This window comes from Macadamia integrifolia, chromosome 12, assembly GCF_013358625.1.
Source record: "Macadamia integrifolia cultivar HAES 741 chromosome 12, SCU_Mint_v3, whole genome shotgun sequence".
NCBI lineage: Eukaryota > Viridiplantae > Streptophyta > Magnoliopsida > Proteales > Proteaceae > Macadamia > Macadamia integrifolia.
In genome coordinates, this window is record NC_056568.1 from 9,966,859 (window position 1) to 9,983,136 (window position 16,278).

At 39.2% G+C, this 16,278-nt stretch overlaps 1 protein-coding gene across 2 annotated transcripts in view; it reads left to right on the forward strand.

The window, feature by feature from the left end:
* LOC122057753 (FAD synthase) overlaps positions 1-16,278 on the forward strand; it is a 36,977-nt gene that overhangs the window by 13,992 nt on the left and 6,707 nt on the right. For both annotated transcript variants that reach the window (XM_042619994.1, XM_042619995.1), the window contains exons 7-13: positions 1,946-2,005; positions 2,312-2,566; positions 4,337-4,433; positions 6,505-6,555; positions 6,656-6,736; positions 9,295-9,366; positions 9,660-9,722. In XM_042619994.1, coding sequence (XP_042475928.1) covers positions 1,946-2,005; positions 2,312-2,566; positions 4,337-4,433; positions 6,505-6,555; positions 6,656-6,736; positions 9,295-9,366; positions 9,660-9,722 — 679 coding nt within the window. The remainder of the gene's footprint in view (positions 1-1,945; positions 2,006-2,311; positions 2,567-4,336; positions 4,434-6,504; positions 6,556-6,655; positions 6,737-9,294; positions 9,367-9,659; positions 9,723-16,278) is intronic.

Here is a 16,278-nt window from a genome sequence, read left to right on the forward strand (position 1 = left end):
GCTATCGTCAATTGTTCCACTAATTTCTGGTATCAATCGTTATCATCTGGTATCAAGGGGTTGAAGACAATAATATCACCCTCTTGGTTACCCCCTTTAATTTGGTATCGTCGTCTGCTGCTACTGCTACAATTTGCTGATGGCTGCTAATATGAGAAGATATCCCCGTTTTTCCTTGCAGTATAATATTTCTTCCCTGCTTTACTGCACTATCGGTGATTAACACTTCCATTACATCGCAGGAACTTTCTCCCAGCCTCTGTCCATCCTTTGTCTTCTATTTCTATTTCTCTTTATTCCTTTCCAGTCACTGGCATTGACGTGGGCTGCAAGCCTGCAACAGGGAGTTTTCGATTTCCCTTGTTCCTTCTTTTGTTGACCTTGATAGTTGGGGCTTAGGTCACTCATTATTAGGCGAGCCAAACCCCTGAAACTCAGACCTGAATGCCCCTTCTACTTTGAGAAGCAAACCAGCAAACTAGGCTGGATCCTGAACTATTGCCTACCGGTATTTGCAGAACTATTATTGAAGTTTCTGCTTTCTGTCTTGAGTGCTTGTTGTGTGGAATCAATAGTGTACCAGTTCATGACCTCCCTGTAAATTTCAAGTCAACCAGGCTCCTTTGCTCTTTGCAGGAGTTTGTGTACTGAGATTCAAGAAATTTCACAGAAAAATGATATTTCTTCATGTTGGATATTTTTTTCCCCAAAAAACCAAGTCCTATGCCTTTGGGAAAGAATCATCCTTATTCCTGAAGATCCTTCCAGCTATGAGTTTGAACCACCCCGACACTCTTCATGGCAATTGGTTATTTTTTTTATTCTTTTGTTTTTTGGGGGGGGGGGTGTGGAGGGGGATGAATAGCAATAGACTATTACTACATGTAGAAAACCTCATCCTTTATAGCAATTTCAATTGAATGCACTTATCTCATTATACGTTGTTCACCATTTTATTATGCACGATACATGTTATATATTGCTTCTTATACTAGTTTTTACTCCAAAATTGTATTTCCATGCGTATCTTGCTTATCTCCAATATGATACATCTCTTAAAATCACTTGACCAATAGAATACGCGACACCGATACTTTAAATCTTGGCTGATATGGTATTTTGGATTACGGATTGATGTTCTCCATTGCATATTTTGTTCACTGCTGCTGATGATTATGTTGGGTTTATTCGACACGACAATTTTTATCTACTAATGTTGCTGATTATTGGTGTGCTTGAGTTGATATTGCTACCAGAATGAAGTTCTATCTGTGCTCACTGGCATCCATAACTGCTACATATGTCCTAGACTGGTTCTGCTTTTAATATCCATTCTTGTTGTTCCAAGCTGGGGCCGTTGATATGTATACTCCAGCTTGAGGGAGAGTGTTAAGATATGTACCACGATAGGGGGAGTGCCCCTATCATGGTTGAGTTTTACTTCTTTGCTTTGGTTTATTTTTTTCCTTAGTTAGGATAGATCTCTACTTACTAATTAGGATAGACCTTTTATTTTATATTTCTTTATTGATTGTATTACTTTGGGTGTTAAGTCCTTGTGCAGGCTTGATACCCTTACTTTCTTATTTGATTGTACTACTTTGGGCGTTAAACTGTTAATAAAAACTGGCGGTAGGGGGGTACTGCCTGCTACAGTCTTGGTAGTCTCCCTCTCTTCTTCCTCTTCCCTTCTCTCTCTTCTATAGTTGTCATGGCGCCTAGGTGAACCAAGGCGGTCAAGGGGGGAAATTTTTAAGGTGACACCAGCAAGGTGCCTAGGCGATGCCTTGACAACTATTATTACAGTTACTGGTTACAGATCCTAGTTTGTTACACTTCTTATATGACATGTTAGTTGGTGTCCTTTTGAAGTGTGAAAATGCTCTTCCTGTTGTTTTGGCTGTTTTCAATGCAACTAATTAGTTTTAACTTTTGTATTGAACAGGGATGTATGGGCCTTTCTTTTGGCATGCAAAGTTCGATACTGTAGTCTTTATGATCAAGGGTAGTCTTTTTTCCCTCTTGATAGGAATTACATTCTCTAGTAACTATACTCTTGTACCTAGGACTGTTCTACACTTCCATCAGTTTGTTTCGTTGATACACTATCTAATTTCTTTATTATTATTATTATTGTTATTGTTGTTATTGTTATGGATATTTCTGTGTGCATGGATATTTTTTGATAACTAATGTTTTGTGTTGTGACTGATGCAGATTAAGCATTCAATTGTTGTATTATAGGTTTTTGTATTAAAATCTTAGACATATTCTTCCTCTTTTAAAAATCTAATACTTTTGTGCTATACAGTTATACTTCTGTAGGGAGCATATATGATACAGTTCCAAATGCGTTGTTGTGCATCAGTGATTCGTCCACCAGCAAAGAGAACTTTAGGCCTGCCTATTTGCTTCCAGATGGAAGACTAGAAAGAGCAGGTAGAGCAAAAAAGTGTTCTCGTCTTGATTCTGGAGGTGATCCTCTCATAAATGGCCTGAATAATGTGGATGCATGTCAAAGCCGAACTTTCACAGTTTCAGTCATTGCTGTCGGTGATGAAATCCTGTAAGTCCTCTAATTTTAATTGTATTCTTGTAAGGTTTCACAGGAATAATCTCTATCCTGGAATTTCCCTTGTTAAGAAAGGGCAACGATAACTTATGAATGCTTCAAATTTCTCAATCATTTGTTGCAAAGCCAAATGCCTTGCCTATGCCCGTAATGTGCTTCCAATATTTTAATGAATTTTGGTCGGCTAATGTAAATTTACCTATTTAGAACTGTCTTAAGCATTTTATTATACCAAGAAATAAATTTTCAACTAATCATGTACCTCTTAGTAATCTTCAAAGTCTATACGTTAAATGAATGTAGCTGAGATGAGAGTTTTTAGATGAAAGAGTGGCAAGATTAGAGATCAGAAAACAATGGATCTAAGGTTACGTAGAGTAGTGCACCAACTGATGGCAAGATGACCGAAAGTCAATTAAGATGGTTGATTCATGTGCAATGAAGACTGATGGATGCACCATTGAGAAGTGATATGGTGTGAATTAGAGGTGTTACAAGGAAAAGGGGGAGGCCCAACGGTGATCTGGATTGAAGTGATGAGTGAAGGATTACAATTTCCATAACTCTTCAATCGAATTCTCCATCCATCTAATTGCATTGTCTGAATCTCCTCTATAATAGCATCATTGATTCCCTTTCTCATCAGTAGATTGATCTCTGGACAGTCTCACATTCCTCTCTTACCATAGACACCACCATGTAGCTAGCAATTCACCTTTTTGTAGGAATTTCCCTCAAGATATGTGCCCCATGTCAATATTCTGAGAGTTTATTCATTTCTTCAGGAAGAACAAAAAACGTCTGAAACGGCGTAAGGAAATAGAATCAGACCTGTTTGGTGAAAGAGAAACAATAGAAATAGATAATCAATGTATCCACCCTCCAACACAGCAAACATACACGAGGAGAGAGGGTAATGCCCTGGTTCTCTCTCTCTGAAAGGCCCAATGGCCACTGTGCCAGCATGGGGCCAATGTGAGTGCACACGGAAGCATCAACAGGGGCTGGATTTCCACCTTTCATGAGGGGTGGGGTGGTCATTTTGCCCCCCTTTGTGTCTAGGCGCAGGGGCCACGCTGCCTTTCAGGCTTCTTTTCCCATAAATATATTAGGTAATCAGAAGAGTTGGCAGTTTAGTGATAATCTATTGCAGGGAAAGAAAATTGAGAAAAACAAAGAATGCCCCAGGAGGATGCCACAAGAAACCCACTTATCCACATGACATCAACCAGACAACAACTAAGCCCCAAACAACAATAAAAAACCAAACCCTCTGATCAAACAACACCCCTCCCAGCATACAAGCTTCACTAATGGAAAATCCCCGTCTTCTCTGCTGAGACAAATCATTGGTGGCACCTTTTTGTGATTGATTTTTCATCCTGGAGCCCTGCATTTCAGTGAATTTTTGTATCTATCTATTTCTTATTTTTGGATACCAAAATGAAATGCATCAAGTTTATGAACTTATTGGCATTACACTATGTTTATATATGTTATTCATTTCCTACTTCGAGGATGCGTATTTTTGAAACTCCATATCTCAAGATTAGCAGATTGGATCCGACCTGAACAAATCCCCTCTCCTGATGCCTGCACACAACCAATGTTTTTCTGATTTGTTAGGTTGAATTATATTAATTTCTGCAATTTATTAGAATTTAGTTATTGATTGTCACCTTCTGCAGGTATGTTTATAGCTTTCCTGTTGATAATTACTTTAAGTTTCTGATACATTCCTTTGTACCCCCTTCCATAGCTCAGGTTTGGCACCGTTGAGGATGAACTAGGACCATCACTGTGTAGAAAGCTTTGCTCTATTGGTTGGACGGTCTCACATACCGCTGTAGTTCGGAATGATGTAAGTTACTGAATTACAATCCCATGAACCTAGAAAAGAACTGTGGTATTTGTTTGGCACTATGATAGGAGTGCACAGCATATATTATTGTTTTTTCATTTTCTTATTCCATTTTATTACTTTGATGAGTTAATCCGGTATGTTTGGGTTACTGTAAATCGAATTGAACTCCTGTACATGTGGCATTTATGCTTGTGGATAGAGTTGATAGACCAACATTTGATAGATCAGGTTTAGAGATCTTGTATTTCTATAAAAAGATATGCTTAGATAATTGCAAGGTTTAAAGTATCTGTATTTGGTATTGTCCCAGAATGGTGATTATAATAGATGTATTATATCGTATTATAGAGACGGAAGATAGGCTAAAATTATATATGGAAATGGCCAAGAAGCACATGGAAATGCTTAGGATAAATGCAAAATATAGTTTTGAAGCATAAAATACTATGAATATGTACAACGTGTATAAAAAGGAGAACAAAGTATAGTAAGACAAGTGTATTCAATTGACTATGTATAAAGTATGAGGTTTCTCGCATATATTAATACAAAAAAGAATATATATATATATATATATATATATAAATAAATAAAGATTTTATTTTTGATTTTGGAGAAGATGTAGAGTTTAGATGCACAAATCATTTCAAACTAGGGTTTTAATGCACAGTATCGGTCACCGCCTATACTGATAGCATATGTATTGGGCCGGATTGGACACTTTTGTTCCTCAAGACACCGACATGAGTGTTTTTTTTTTCCAACTATTTTACCTCCCCTATTTCAATACCACCGATACTATATCGGGCAGGTCTTGGCCGGCCGATACGACCGATCCCAATACCTGAAACCATGTTGCAAATAAACCTATTGGCCAATACCGATACCTAAAACCATGTTGCAAACAAACCTAGTTTGTTGCCATCATTAAGATCATTCACTAATCTAGTGATCCATTGCAAATAACGACACTAGAAATCAAGATTTGACCAAACAATTCAAAGGTTTGAGGGATACATGTTCTTGCACAGATCTAGTTTCAATACGTGATTGCAAGTTATTTAATCCCCAAATGAAGAATGAAATTAACACTACTAGAATCACTTTTGATGGTAGAAGCAATTGATTTAGTTGATTTTTTGGGGAAAAAATCAATTAGATTGCCTTACTGGAGCTCTTGGTAAGTCTTCGGCAGTCACGGGTCATATTTTGCAATTTATAGGAGACCTATCAATGGGTATTGATCGTATTGGGTCGCGTATTGATATGTATAGACCATCTTTCAACTTTATCAGGTCGTACAGTCATTTTTTTTTTGGTATTGTATTGGAACTGCATCGTTCAAGGCCTCCCAATACCGATATGGCCTGATACATTATGATACAATACGATACTTTAAACCCTGAATAATTGCAACACATGTGCATTCTTATGGATGATTAGGAAATTATGGAGCAAGGTCAAGAAATGAAGTCTAAAAGTTGTATGAGCACGATGCCATGTACCTAGAAAATGACCTTTGTGGTATTCATTTGATGCCATTGACTGGCTTGCACAACATAAATTATTGTTGTTTTCAATTTCTCGTGCCATTTTATTACTCTGATGAGGTAATCCATAGCCATAAGCTATGTTTGGGTGTCTAGAGTATATTAGGGGGAAAAAAAAAGAAGTGGAAGAAAATGAGATACAGCTTCCAATTGAACTCTATGAAATGTTGGTTCTCAATTTCTTTCAAATTACGAAAATCTTTGTATAAAGTACTCATTTGATCTCTTGATTTGTTTATTTCCTTCATTTTATATCTATTTTCATTTAACTACTTGCATATGGATGCTTTGTTTCCTCTTAACCTATGCCACTGTATTCTCCTATTGCAGAAGAGATGGAGTGATTTCTATTCTCTTACTTTCAAACATAAAAATCTCCCCTCCTTGGTTTCAGATTTCCCATAGCTGTTCCATTATTCCATATCATGTATTTTTAGTTGTGAAATTGTATCATGACTTCATGAGTAAATGTGACATGAACATAAGATGGTTTCTTTCATTTCTCTCTCAAAATGCAGATTGATTCTGTCGCTGAAGAAGTTGAGCAGAGGAAATCCAGCAACGACATGGTAGGATTCGACAGATAACTTAGGAGCTCCCAGTGATTGATTTGGTCTTGGTTTCCAAATTTTGTTCACTGAATGGACAAACCTGCAATTGTTATTGTAGGTATTTATATATGGAGGTGTTGGCCCTTTGCATTCGGATGTATCTGTGGCAGGTGTTGCAAAAGCCTTTGGAGTTCGTCTGGTGCGTTGCATTTCTGCATGAAAATCTTTTCTTATGACAAATTATATTGAATAGTTCAATTTATGCTAGCGTTCTATGGTAAATCTGACTTGTAATCCAGAGGTGTCACAGTGGGCATGCTACAGTGGTACCTTTTAGGCACAGATCTGTAGGAACTCACACCTAGAGTGAATTTGGCACTGTATCTGCCAGTCTTTTCTTTTCCCTTATTTTTTTTTTTTAATTTTTAAATGCAATACGAAAAGGGGAAAAGGGGGGGGGGGAGATATACAACCCTCAAAGAGGAGAAGAACAAAGAACTAAAGAAGAGAAAGGAAAACTAAACATGGGTAGGGCGCTAGGAGGAGACAGGAAGGGAGACCTCAAGACATAACAATGAGCCTGTTCCTTGGGAAATCACTAAATGAGCGAAACTTAGAGGAGGAAACAACTAGCTTAGAGGTAATATAAAAAAAGTTGGCATTCCAAATCGAATCAAAAGATCTGGAGTTGGAAATTCATCTATGAAGGTTATGCTCTGTCCAGATGTGGCTGATAGTGGCACCAAAAGCAAACTTCCTAGCAATATCACAGAGTTATTGGCAAAAGTCATATCAATCTAGATCCATTCTTAGGACAGCGGGAGAGGACATCTTCTAGCAGGCCAGCAAGAGAGGACTCTTTTCTATATTGAGGAGGAGAAAGGGCATTCGAAGAAGAGGTGATTAGAGTCTTCAATGCCATTCCAATAGAGGCAGCAGGTAGGATAGACCTGAATGTGACGATGAATGAGAAAGGATGGGTGCGGTGGCAATTGGAGATAACTCTGTAGATAGTGATGAGGGATATGACCTGCAAACCAAACAAGCTTGTGCCAAAGGACCATAGGGCCTTTGGAGCGGATTAGGTGCCAAACAGAGGAGGAGCTAAAGCTGCCGGAGGGGGAGTGGGACCACAAAACCCTAACAGGAGAAGGATGGGAGGGGAGAGGGGAGGGGGGAGGGGGGAGGGGGGAAGGGAGGACCAAAGGAAGGGGAGGGAAGGAGGGGAAGCGGAAAGGGACCAAGCGCCATTAGAGATGATGGAGGCGACTGGATGGTCCTTGGCCAATCTAGATGAGTAAACGGATCTGGAGCCAACAACCAAAAGGAAAACCCTGGTGGGGTGCCAATTGTCAAGCCAAAGGAGAGTGGAGGGATCATCTCCAATGGAAGAGGAAATGGCACAGAGGGAAAGGGGTTTGAAGCTGAGAAGTTGACGACAGACCCAAGAGGAATTAGAGGAAGGGGAGGCAGTCCAAAAAGAATTTTTTTAAGAGGGGAGGAGTAGACCCAGGAGACTCATATGTTGTTTTGCTTGGAAACAAGTTTTTAGATGAGCTTGAGGAGACCAGAGATGTTGGCATCTTTAATTCTATGAATCCCTAGGCCTCCTTCTTGAAGGGGGGCAGTAAAATGGAGGCCCGACGAATGTGATGAAGGAAGTGGAGGGAGTCAGTCCCTTTGCAGAGGAAGGAATACATCGGAGATTCAACCGCCTTGAAGATAGCTATGGGCAGCTGAAAGATACCAGTCCAATATAAGTAATAGGATTGGAGCACAAACTTGATGAGGATTAGGTGCCCCGTGTAGGAAAAGAACTTGCCTTTCTAGAGTTGGAGCCTTTTCCTGATATGATAAAGCATGGTGCAGCAATGGTGAGCAGTTAACCTAGCACTGATGAGAGAGAGGCCCAAGTATTTGACAGGAAGGGAACCCAGAGAGAAGTTAGTTAACTGGAGGAGGAGAGCTTTGGAAGCATCAGAGACACCGGCAAGGAAAAGGCGGGATTTGAGGAGGTTGATGCGATGATTGGAGAGAGATTCAAAAAGACGGAGGGACGACATAATGGTCTGGTTTCCAGTCTTACTCAACGCTGCAGTGGCAACTCATTGTGAACTTGCAGCTTTAAGAAACTTGATCACCAGGTTGGTAGTCTGCTCCAAATTGCAACCTGTATCCTATGGTCGTACTTGTTTGAGGTTGCACCCTTTCAGTTTTTTTAGGCTTAGAGGACTGTAGGGCTGAGCAACAAGTTGCGAACATGTCAATTAAACTGGGGGCCTTTAGACTTGTGTCAGATTTTTTAAGAGGCCTGGCCATATGCACCTCAACATTTTGAGTGTTGGCTGAGCTTGTGCTGGAGGAACAATTGCGGGTGGGCTGTTGAGGAAACTTAAGTCCTTAGTCCTTGTTGTGTCAAGTCTGTTCAACATGTCTCGGACAACTACTATGTTTTTAAATAATATAGGCAGTTTTTTTTCTGGGCAAGGATTGAGGGTTTCTACTCCGTGACTGCTCTTGACAATTTCCTTTTTCGGGAGTTGTATAGATACCCATCTTCTTAGGAGATGGCATTGGACTCTTCACATTTGTGGGAGCATTCATGGTCTCCATTATTTTTGTGTCTTCTGGCATTCATTTCAACCTTTTGTTCTTCATTAATTAAAATGACTTGATTGTTATATCCTTCTGGGTTTTCTGGAGTTGGATAATTCTCTACTAACTTTAGTTCATAGGTTCAATTGTTTCACATTGCAGGCTCCTGATGAAGAATTTGAAGAATATCTTAGGCATCTTATGAGTGACCAATACACTGGGGATCGGAATGAGGTAACTCAAGTCATGATAGCAATACACATCTGCCAGTAAGAATATCAGTCTAATTAAGACAAGTGGTTATTTGGAACTGTTATGGTGAAGTGGGGCCACGCATGGGAACTTTTTTAGCAGATAGGGACCACACACGTCGCATGTGAACACATGCTCTTTTGGTTTAGTTTTGTTTAAAATAATAGTGAAAAACCTATTTGAATATTAAGTAACATGTTATGGTATTGTGATTTGTTGTGCGTGTTTGTTGATGCTAAAATTGGTTTTGATCTTTAACTCGTTTTCCCTTTCAGATGGCCCAATTACCTGAGGGTATCACTGAATTACTACACCATGAAAATCTGGCAGTGCCTTTGGTAAGCGTCTGGCTGCTGGTTTATGTTGACAACCTTTCCAGAAATATTTAACATTACAGTGGTATTTTCACTTCAATCTGCTACCCATGTTACTCATGTGGAAGCTATTTCTTTGCACTCGAAGGCATTAATAGTCATACTCTTGTGCACTCAAGGGAAAAATGCTTACCTATACTATCCACCAATTTTCGAAGGACATAAACAAAGAAATAACCAACTTCGTTAGTTTATTTGATGTTGAAGCAGACCAAGGCTAACAAGCTTATTTGTTGGTTGTATTTCTAAGTTTGATGCTGGTCACTTTTGAAGATCTTATTTTATAAGTTTGACTTGGTCAATGATATTCTGCAGTGCTGGATCATATGCTTGATAAAGTGCATTACTGCTATACACCATAGCTGGTCTTAAGATAGTTGTCAAGCTGGCTAGGTGACCCAAGGCGGTCGCCGGGGGGTGGGGCTGAACCAAGGTGACACCAACAAGGCGCCTAGGCGACGCTTTGACAACTATGGTCTTAAGGGAAATGGATATTATTGGAATTATGTTCTTTTGGATTTTTTTTAATTACTTTCTTTTTAGAGTGTAGCAGACATGTTTAGTGATGGAACTGACCTTTAGTTGGTCGTGAGCAATTTAGGGATATCATGTGGTCACTCTTTTTTTTTTTTCCTGAAGATTGGCACTTGTGAAAGATTTAAATTATAACAAGTTGTAATTAATACTCTTCACTTCTCACGTTCTTTTAATTATTTTCCAAATTTGTCATTGTTGACAAGACAGATTCTAAGTTTGTACTAGGCTACTAGCGTAATAGCGTGTCAATGGGTTATATGAGAAAGAAGCCAAAATTCATGCACTGAATTCTAGAAATATAATGTTTCTAAGCTGTTAAAATGCCCAAACTGGACAATCTTTAAGGGATGGAGGGAAGCATTTTGATGCCAAGGCGTGACTGTCTAATTCTACAGATGTACTCTTATTGATTTTGGTTATATTCAAAGCCTTGCATACAAATCTCATTAATTTTTCCCTTAAACATCCAAAAACTGCATAGGCTTTGATTGCAGTTTATGTATTCTTCTTCAAAGAAAGGAAACTAAATTCCAGTGATGAAAGAGTTAGAATTTATGTGTTGCAAGAAAACAAGAAAGCAAGAAGAAAGATGGGAGTAGAACATTAGACAAGGAGGAAAGAAGAAGAAGAGAGAGAGTGGTAGAATCATTTGTTGAGAGAATGTCTCTAACACATATATTGCTTCATTAATATATTTCATGGAATTACATACACCTCCCTATGGAGGTAAAAAGGGAATAAATAAGAATTACAATATAACATAACTCATAACTGGTTCCCAAACTACCATTAGAATATAATCTCTAACACTCTCCCTCAAGCTGTAGAGTAAATGTTATGCATTCCTAGCTTGGACAACAGTTTACTGAACTAATGATGGAGGAATCCTTTTGTCAAAATATCAGCTAGTTGATCTCCAGTCCTCACAAAAGGTGTACATATGTTACCAGACTCGATCTTCTCTTTGATGAAGTGTCTGTCCACCTCTATGTGCTTATGGCAGCCTTGTTGTCACAATAAAGTCTCATGGGTGCCTCAGTATCAAATCCCAATTCTTGGACCAGCCTTCTCAACCAGAGGAGTTCACACACTCCATGAGCCATAGCTCTGAACTTTGCATTTGCAGTAGACCGAGCCACCACAGGTTGTTTTTTGCTCCTCCATGTGACTAGGTTACCAGTTACCACCCACAAAAGTGCAATAGCCAGATGTAGATGTCCTGTCAGAAACTGAACCAGTCCAATCTGCATTAGTATAGCCTTCTATCCTCATGTGGTTATGCATGACATAGAACAGTTCTTTCCCTCGAGAGAACTTCAAGTACCTGAGCATATGGTAGACAACATTCAGGTGTCCACTCTTGGGGGCATGCATAAACTGATTCACCACCCCCACTGCATAAATAATATCTGGATAAGTCAAAGACAAATAGATAAACTTCCCAATTAGCCTTTGGTATTTCCTTGCATCAACAAGGAAGGTCCACAATCTTTCCCAAGTTTATTATTTTGCTCAATAAGAGAACTTGTAGGTTTGCAACCCAACATTTCTGTTTCTTTCAGTAGGTCTAGAACAAACTTTCTTTGGCATATATTATGCCCTTCTTGGATCTAGACACTTAAATTCCTAGGAAGTACTTTAGGGGCCCCAAATTTTTTATTTCAAACTGTTGACCTAAGTAGGTCTTCAGTTTGACTATCTTAGATCTGTCATCTCCAGTCACCACAATGTCATCAACATAGAAAATCAGGGTTGTGATGGTGCCATTACCTCTCTTAGTGAACAGGGTGTGGTCAGCCCGACTCTGGGAATAACCATTCTTCAGAATAGCATATTTGAACTTTTCAAACCATTCCTTTGGAGACTGTTTAAGACCATATAGATCATTCTTAAGGAGACACACCTTCTCTGCAACTAAAGGGAACTTAAAGCCGGGAGGAGTTTGCATGTACACCTTCTCTTCTAAATCACCATGAAGGAAGGCATTCGTAACATCCAAATGATACAATAGCCAGTCTTTATTTGCTTCCAGAGATAAAAGAACCCTTACGGAATTATGCTTGGCCACAAGAGCAAGTGTCTCCTGATAGCCAATCCCATATACTTGGTTGTATCCTTTTGGCACCAGTATCTCTCAGTAGTGCTATCTGATTGGTATTTGATTGTGTAGACCCACAGGCATCCAATTGGAATTCTCCCCTTGGGAAGATAAACCAGTTTCCAAGTACATTTTTTTTTTCAAGGGCCATCATTTCTTCAGTCATGGCTTGCTTCCATTTGGGGTCAGACTTAGCTTCAATTACAGTAGTAGGACTAGAAACAGAGGAGAGGGCAATAGTAAAGGCAACACTTGTAGGAGAGAGAGAGAGTCATAGGAAGCTACAGGATTAGTAGAAGCTCTCTTTCCCTTTCTAACAACAATGGGAAGGTTTAACTTAGATGAGGGAGAGGGGATGTTACCTGATTGAGAAAGGTGGATCTCAGGATGTGGATTCAAAGAGGACTCTTGGTATGTTTTCTGTCTCCATTTTGTGTACATAACGTCCACCTTTTCGTTATCAGAACCTGAACCACCCCTTGAATGAACACCAATATCAACATTATCCACTTCTTTGTGTTTCCCAATGTCAAGCATAAAAGGGAAAATAGGCAAGGGGAAAAAAAGGAATTTCATCAGCAACCTTTTCACTCCCATTATTCTCCCCATAAAGAGTATGCTGATGGGGAGTAAAAAAGGGAATAGACTTAAGGAATGTGACATCTTTAGAAAGAAGCCCTTGTCTGGAAAAAGGCTGGTAGCACTTGTAACCTTTGCTAGTGGAGGAATAGCCAAGAAAGATGCATTTGAGAGCCTTGGGGTCTAGTTTAGTCTGAGAAGATTTATTAATATGGACAAAACATATACACCCAAACACCTTGGTGGGAAGAGAGAGACGAAGACTGAGGAAACAAGGTATCTAAAGGGGTTTTGGAACCAAGAAGTTTGTTGGCATATGATTGATTAAAAAGGTAGCAGTGAGGAGAGCATCAAATAAAAAGTTTTGGGAACATGCATGCCAAAGAGAATACTCCTATTGACTTCCATCAAATGGCGATTTTTCTTCTCAGCTACCCCATTTGTTGGGGTGTGTCAACACAAGCCAGCTGATGGATAATGCCATTATCAGTAAAAAAAAAAAAAGTCTTGAAAACCACCATACATATACTCTTCCCTTTTGTCAGAATTAACAATTTTAATTTTGGTGTCAAACTGAGTACATATCATATGATAAAATTGTTTAAATGCATCATAAACATCACTCTTATGCTTCATCAGAACAGTCCAATTAGTACGGGAAAAATCATCAACAAATAAAACAAAGTAGCGATAACCAAGTAAAGAGGCAGTAGTAGAGGGACCCCAAACATTAGAGTGCACAATGTGAAAAGGAACATTAGATCTATAACCATGATAGGAGGAACGGCGATGTTTGGCCAAAATACAGAGTTCACAATGAAAGACATGGGAAGTAGAAAAATAAGTAAGTAAATGAGGTAATTGTTTTCTCATAATAACAAAAGAGGGATGTCCTACACGTTGGTGCCATAACATGACAGAATCCATAGAACTGTCTCAGTATGTTCACACACATAGGATTGAGCTGTAGCCAAAAAAGGTGATTGAGGTTCAAGTAAATAGTCCTTTTTATTCATCCCAAAAAAAAAGAAAAAATTAGTCCTTTCTCCTCACACCCACTGCCAATAATCTTCTTCGTCACTAAATCCTGAAAGAGATAATGAGAAGGAAAAAATGTGGCACAATGGTTTAATGATTTTGTTAGGTGACTCACAATATTAGTGGCAAGGTTAGGGACATGAAGAACATAGTCAAGTGAAATGGAGGAAGTAACAAAAATACTACCCTTACTAGAAATGGAGGAAAGGGAGGCATCAGCTACCCTGACCTTATCCCTACTGGCACAAATGGAGTAGGAATCATAATAATGGGATATACCAGTCATGTGATCAGTGGCACCAGAATCAATAACTGAAGATAGAGTTGTGGAAGGAGCAGATGTGGAAACCTTCAATTGGAGTGTTCGGTAAACCTTAGCTTCATCTTCTGGATTGGACAATTGGAGGTCCCTATAGTGATCATACTCTTCCCAGAGACTGATGACAGTGTTGTAGTATTCAAGAAATGGTCCTATCTCCTTGCTTTATGGTAATGACCTTTTGGAGTAGTTGATAAACCTTAGCCGAGTCACCCACTCGATCAAAAGTTTTGGTAACATTGTTCCAAATGTCCTTTGTAGCCTCTTTTCTTAGAAACTTTCTTCCAATCTCATGTTTCATAGAGAATATCAGCCAAGTCATAACAGTGAAGTTCTCAGTCTCCCATTTCGGATACAATGGGTCACTTGGTTTAGGAGCTTGAATGGTACCTGTAACATACCCTAGCTTCCCCCCTACTCCGCAAGGAAAGCTTCATAGAGTGAAGCCAATCCAAATAGTTGGTATTGTCCTACTTCTCAATAGAGATCTAAGTATTTAGGTCATCAAAAGCCATAGAGTCTGATGAGCACTACTTGATGCATTGGCTGAAAATTCTCCAAGTCCACTATCTTTAGACATATTGTAGATAAGGAACCACACACAAGATGGGGAGTGCACACTCTATCCAAATTTTCCTTCACAAATACTCAGAGATAAACCCAACAGAAACAATTTTTCCTAGGTGAACTTCTCCAAGAAAAGGAATTTCACAAAGACAATAATAAAGCATACATAACAGTAATTTTTCAATTCTAAATCACTTCTAGCATTTATTATAAAGTGGAATCATCAATCATTACCAACCAACTTGACCAGATGAGAAGTTCCAAAAAAAGGAGCTCAAAGAGACGCTAAAAAAGATGCTTTCATTTGAGTTACTGTAACCAGATCAGGGAGTTTTCAAAACTTCACAGTTATATCATCATTCAAGGACCCTTAGGCGACCTGAAAGGTACCAGCCCCTTGTCCTACAAAGCTCTAGGTTGGAGAGAATAAAAGCTGCAACAGCAAGCCAACAACCAGACTGGCGGCAGAACTGTTCAAGTGGAAAAGGTTGCAGGAAAAAAAATCACCAGCTTGGATCAACAACATCTGAAAATAGGCCCTTGGGAGACTCAAAAGCTGGTTCCATCTCCAGCTGAACTCAGATGTGAGAGAAATGAAAACTTGCTCCCAGGGCTGGTGGTAATGATGCCCTGTTTTTGGTTCAGCGAGATTTGAGCTCAGCACTCACAAACATCTCATACCCTGTTCCTTTGAGGCTTGATTCCAGCCTTCACATGATGGTCCCTTGAAATATTCACATGGTGGTCTCTTCTCTAGAACCCTCTTACAGTCTAGGGTTCCAAAGCAAGAAAGCAGATCAAGATGGGTTCAGAATCGGCTCTCAACTTTTCCCTGCTCTGATACCAAGTTAGAATTTATGGGTTGCAAGAAAACAAGAAAGCAACAAGAAAGATGAGAGTAGAAGGTTAGAGGAGGAGGAGGAGGAGAGAAGAAGAGGGTGGAAGAATCATGTGTTAAGAGAATGTCTCTCTAACACATATTGCTTCACTAATATATTTCATGGAATTACATACACATCCCTAGGGAGGTAAAAAGGGAAAATATAAGAATTACAATATAACATAATTAGTAACACAACTAGTTCCCAAACTACCCTTAGAACATAATCTCTAACAGAAAGGCACAAACAAGCAATCTGTACCCTCAGCTGCCCTAAAATGCATAATAGCCAACATGGTCCTCCACAAAAAGAACAAAAACTCTCCCACCCCCATTACAAGATCCTCCAATAAAAAAACCATTCCATTGAACATTAGCTATTCATTAACAAATTGAACCAACCATTCCACTTAACATTAGCTATTAATTAACAAATTGGACCCATCTATTGCATTTACTAGATGCATTAACCCCCCTCCCCCTCCCCCCCACCCCTGCAAAA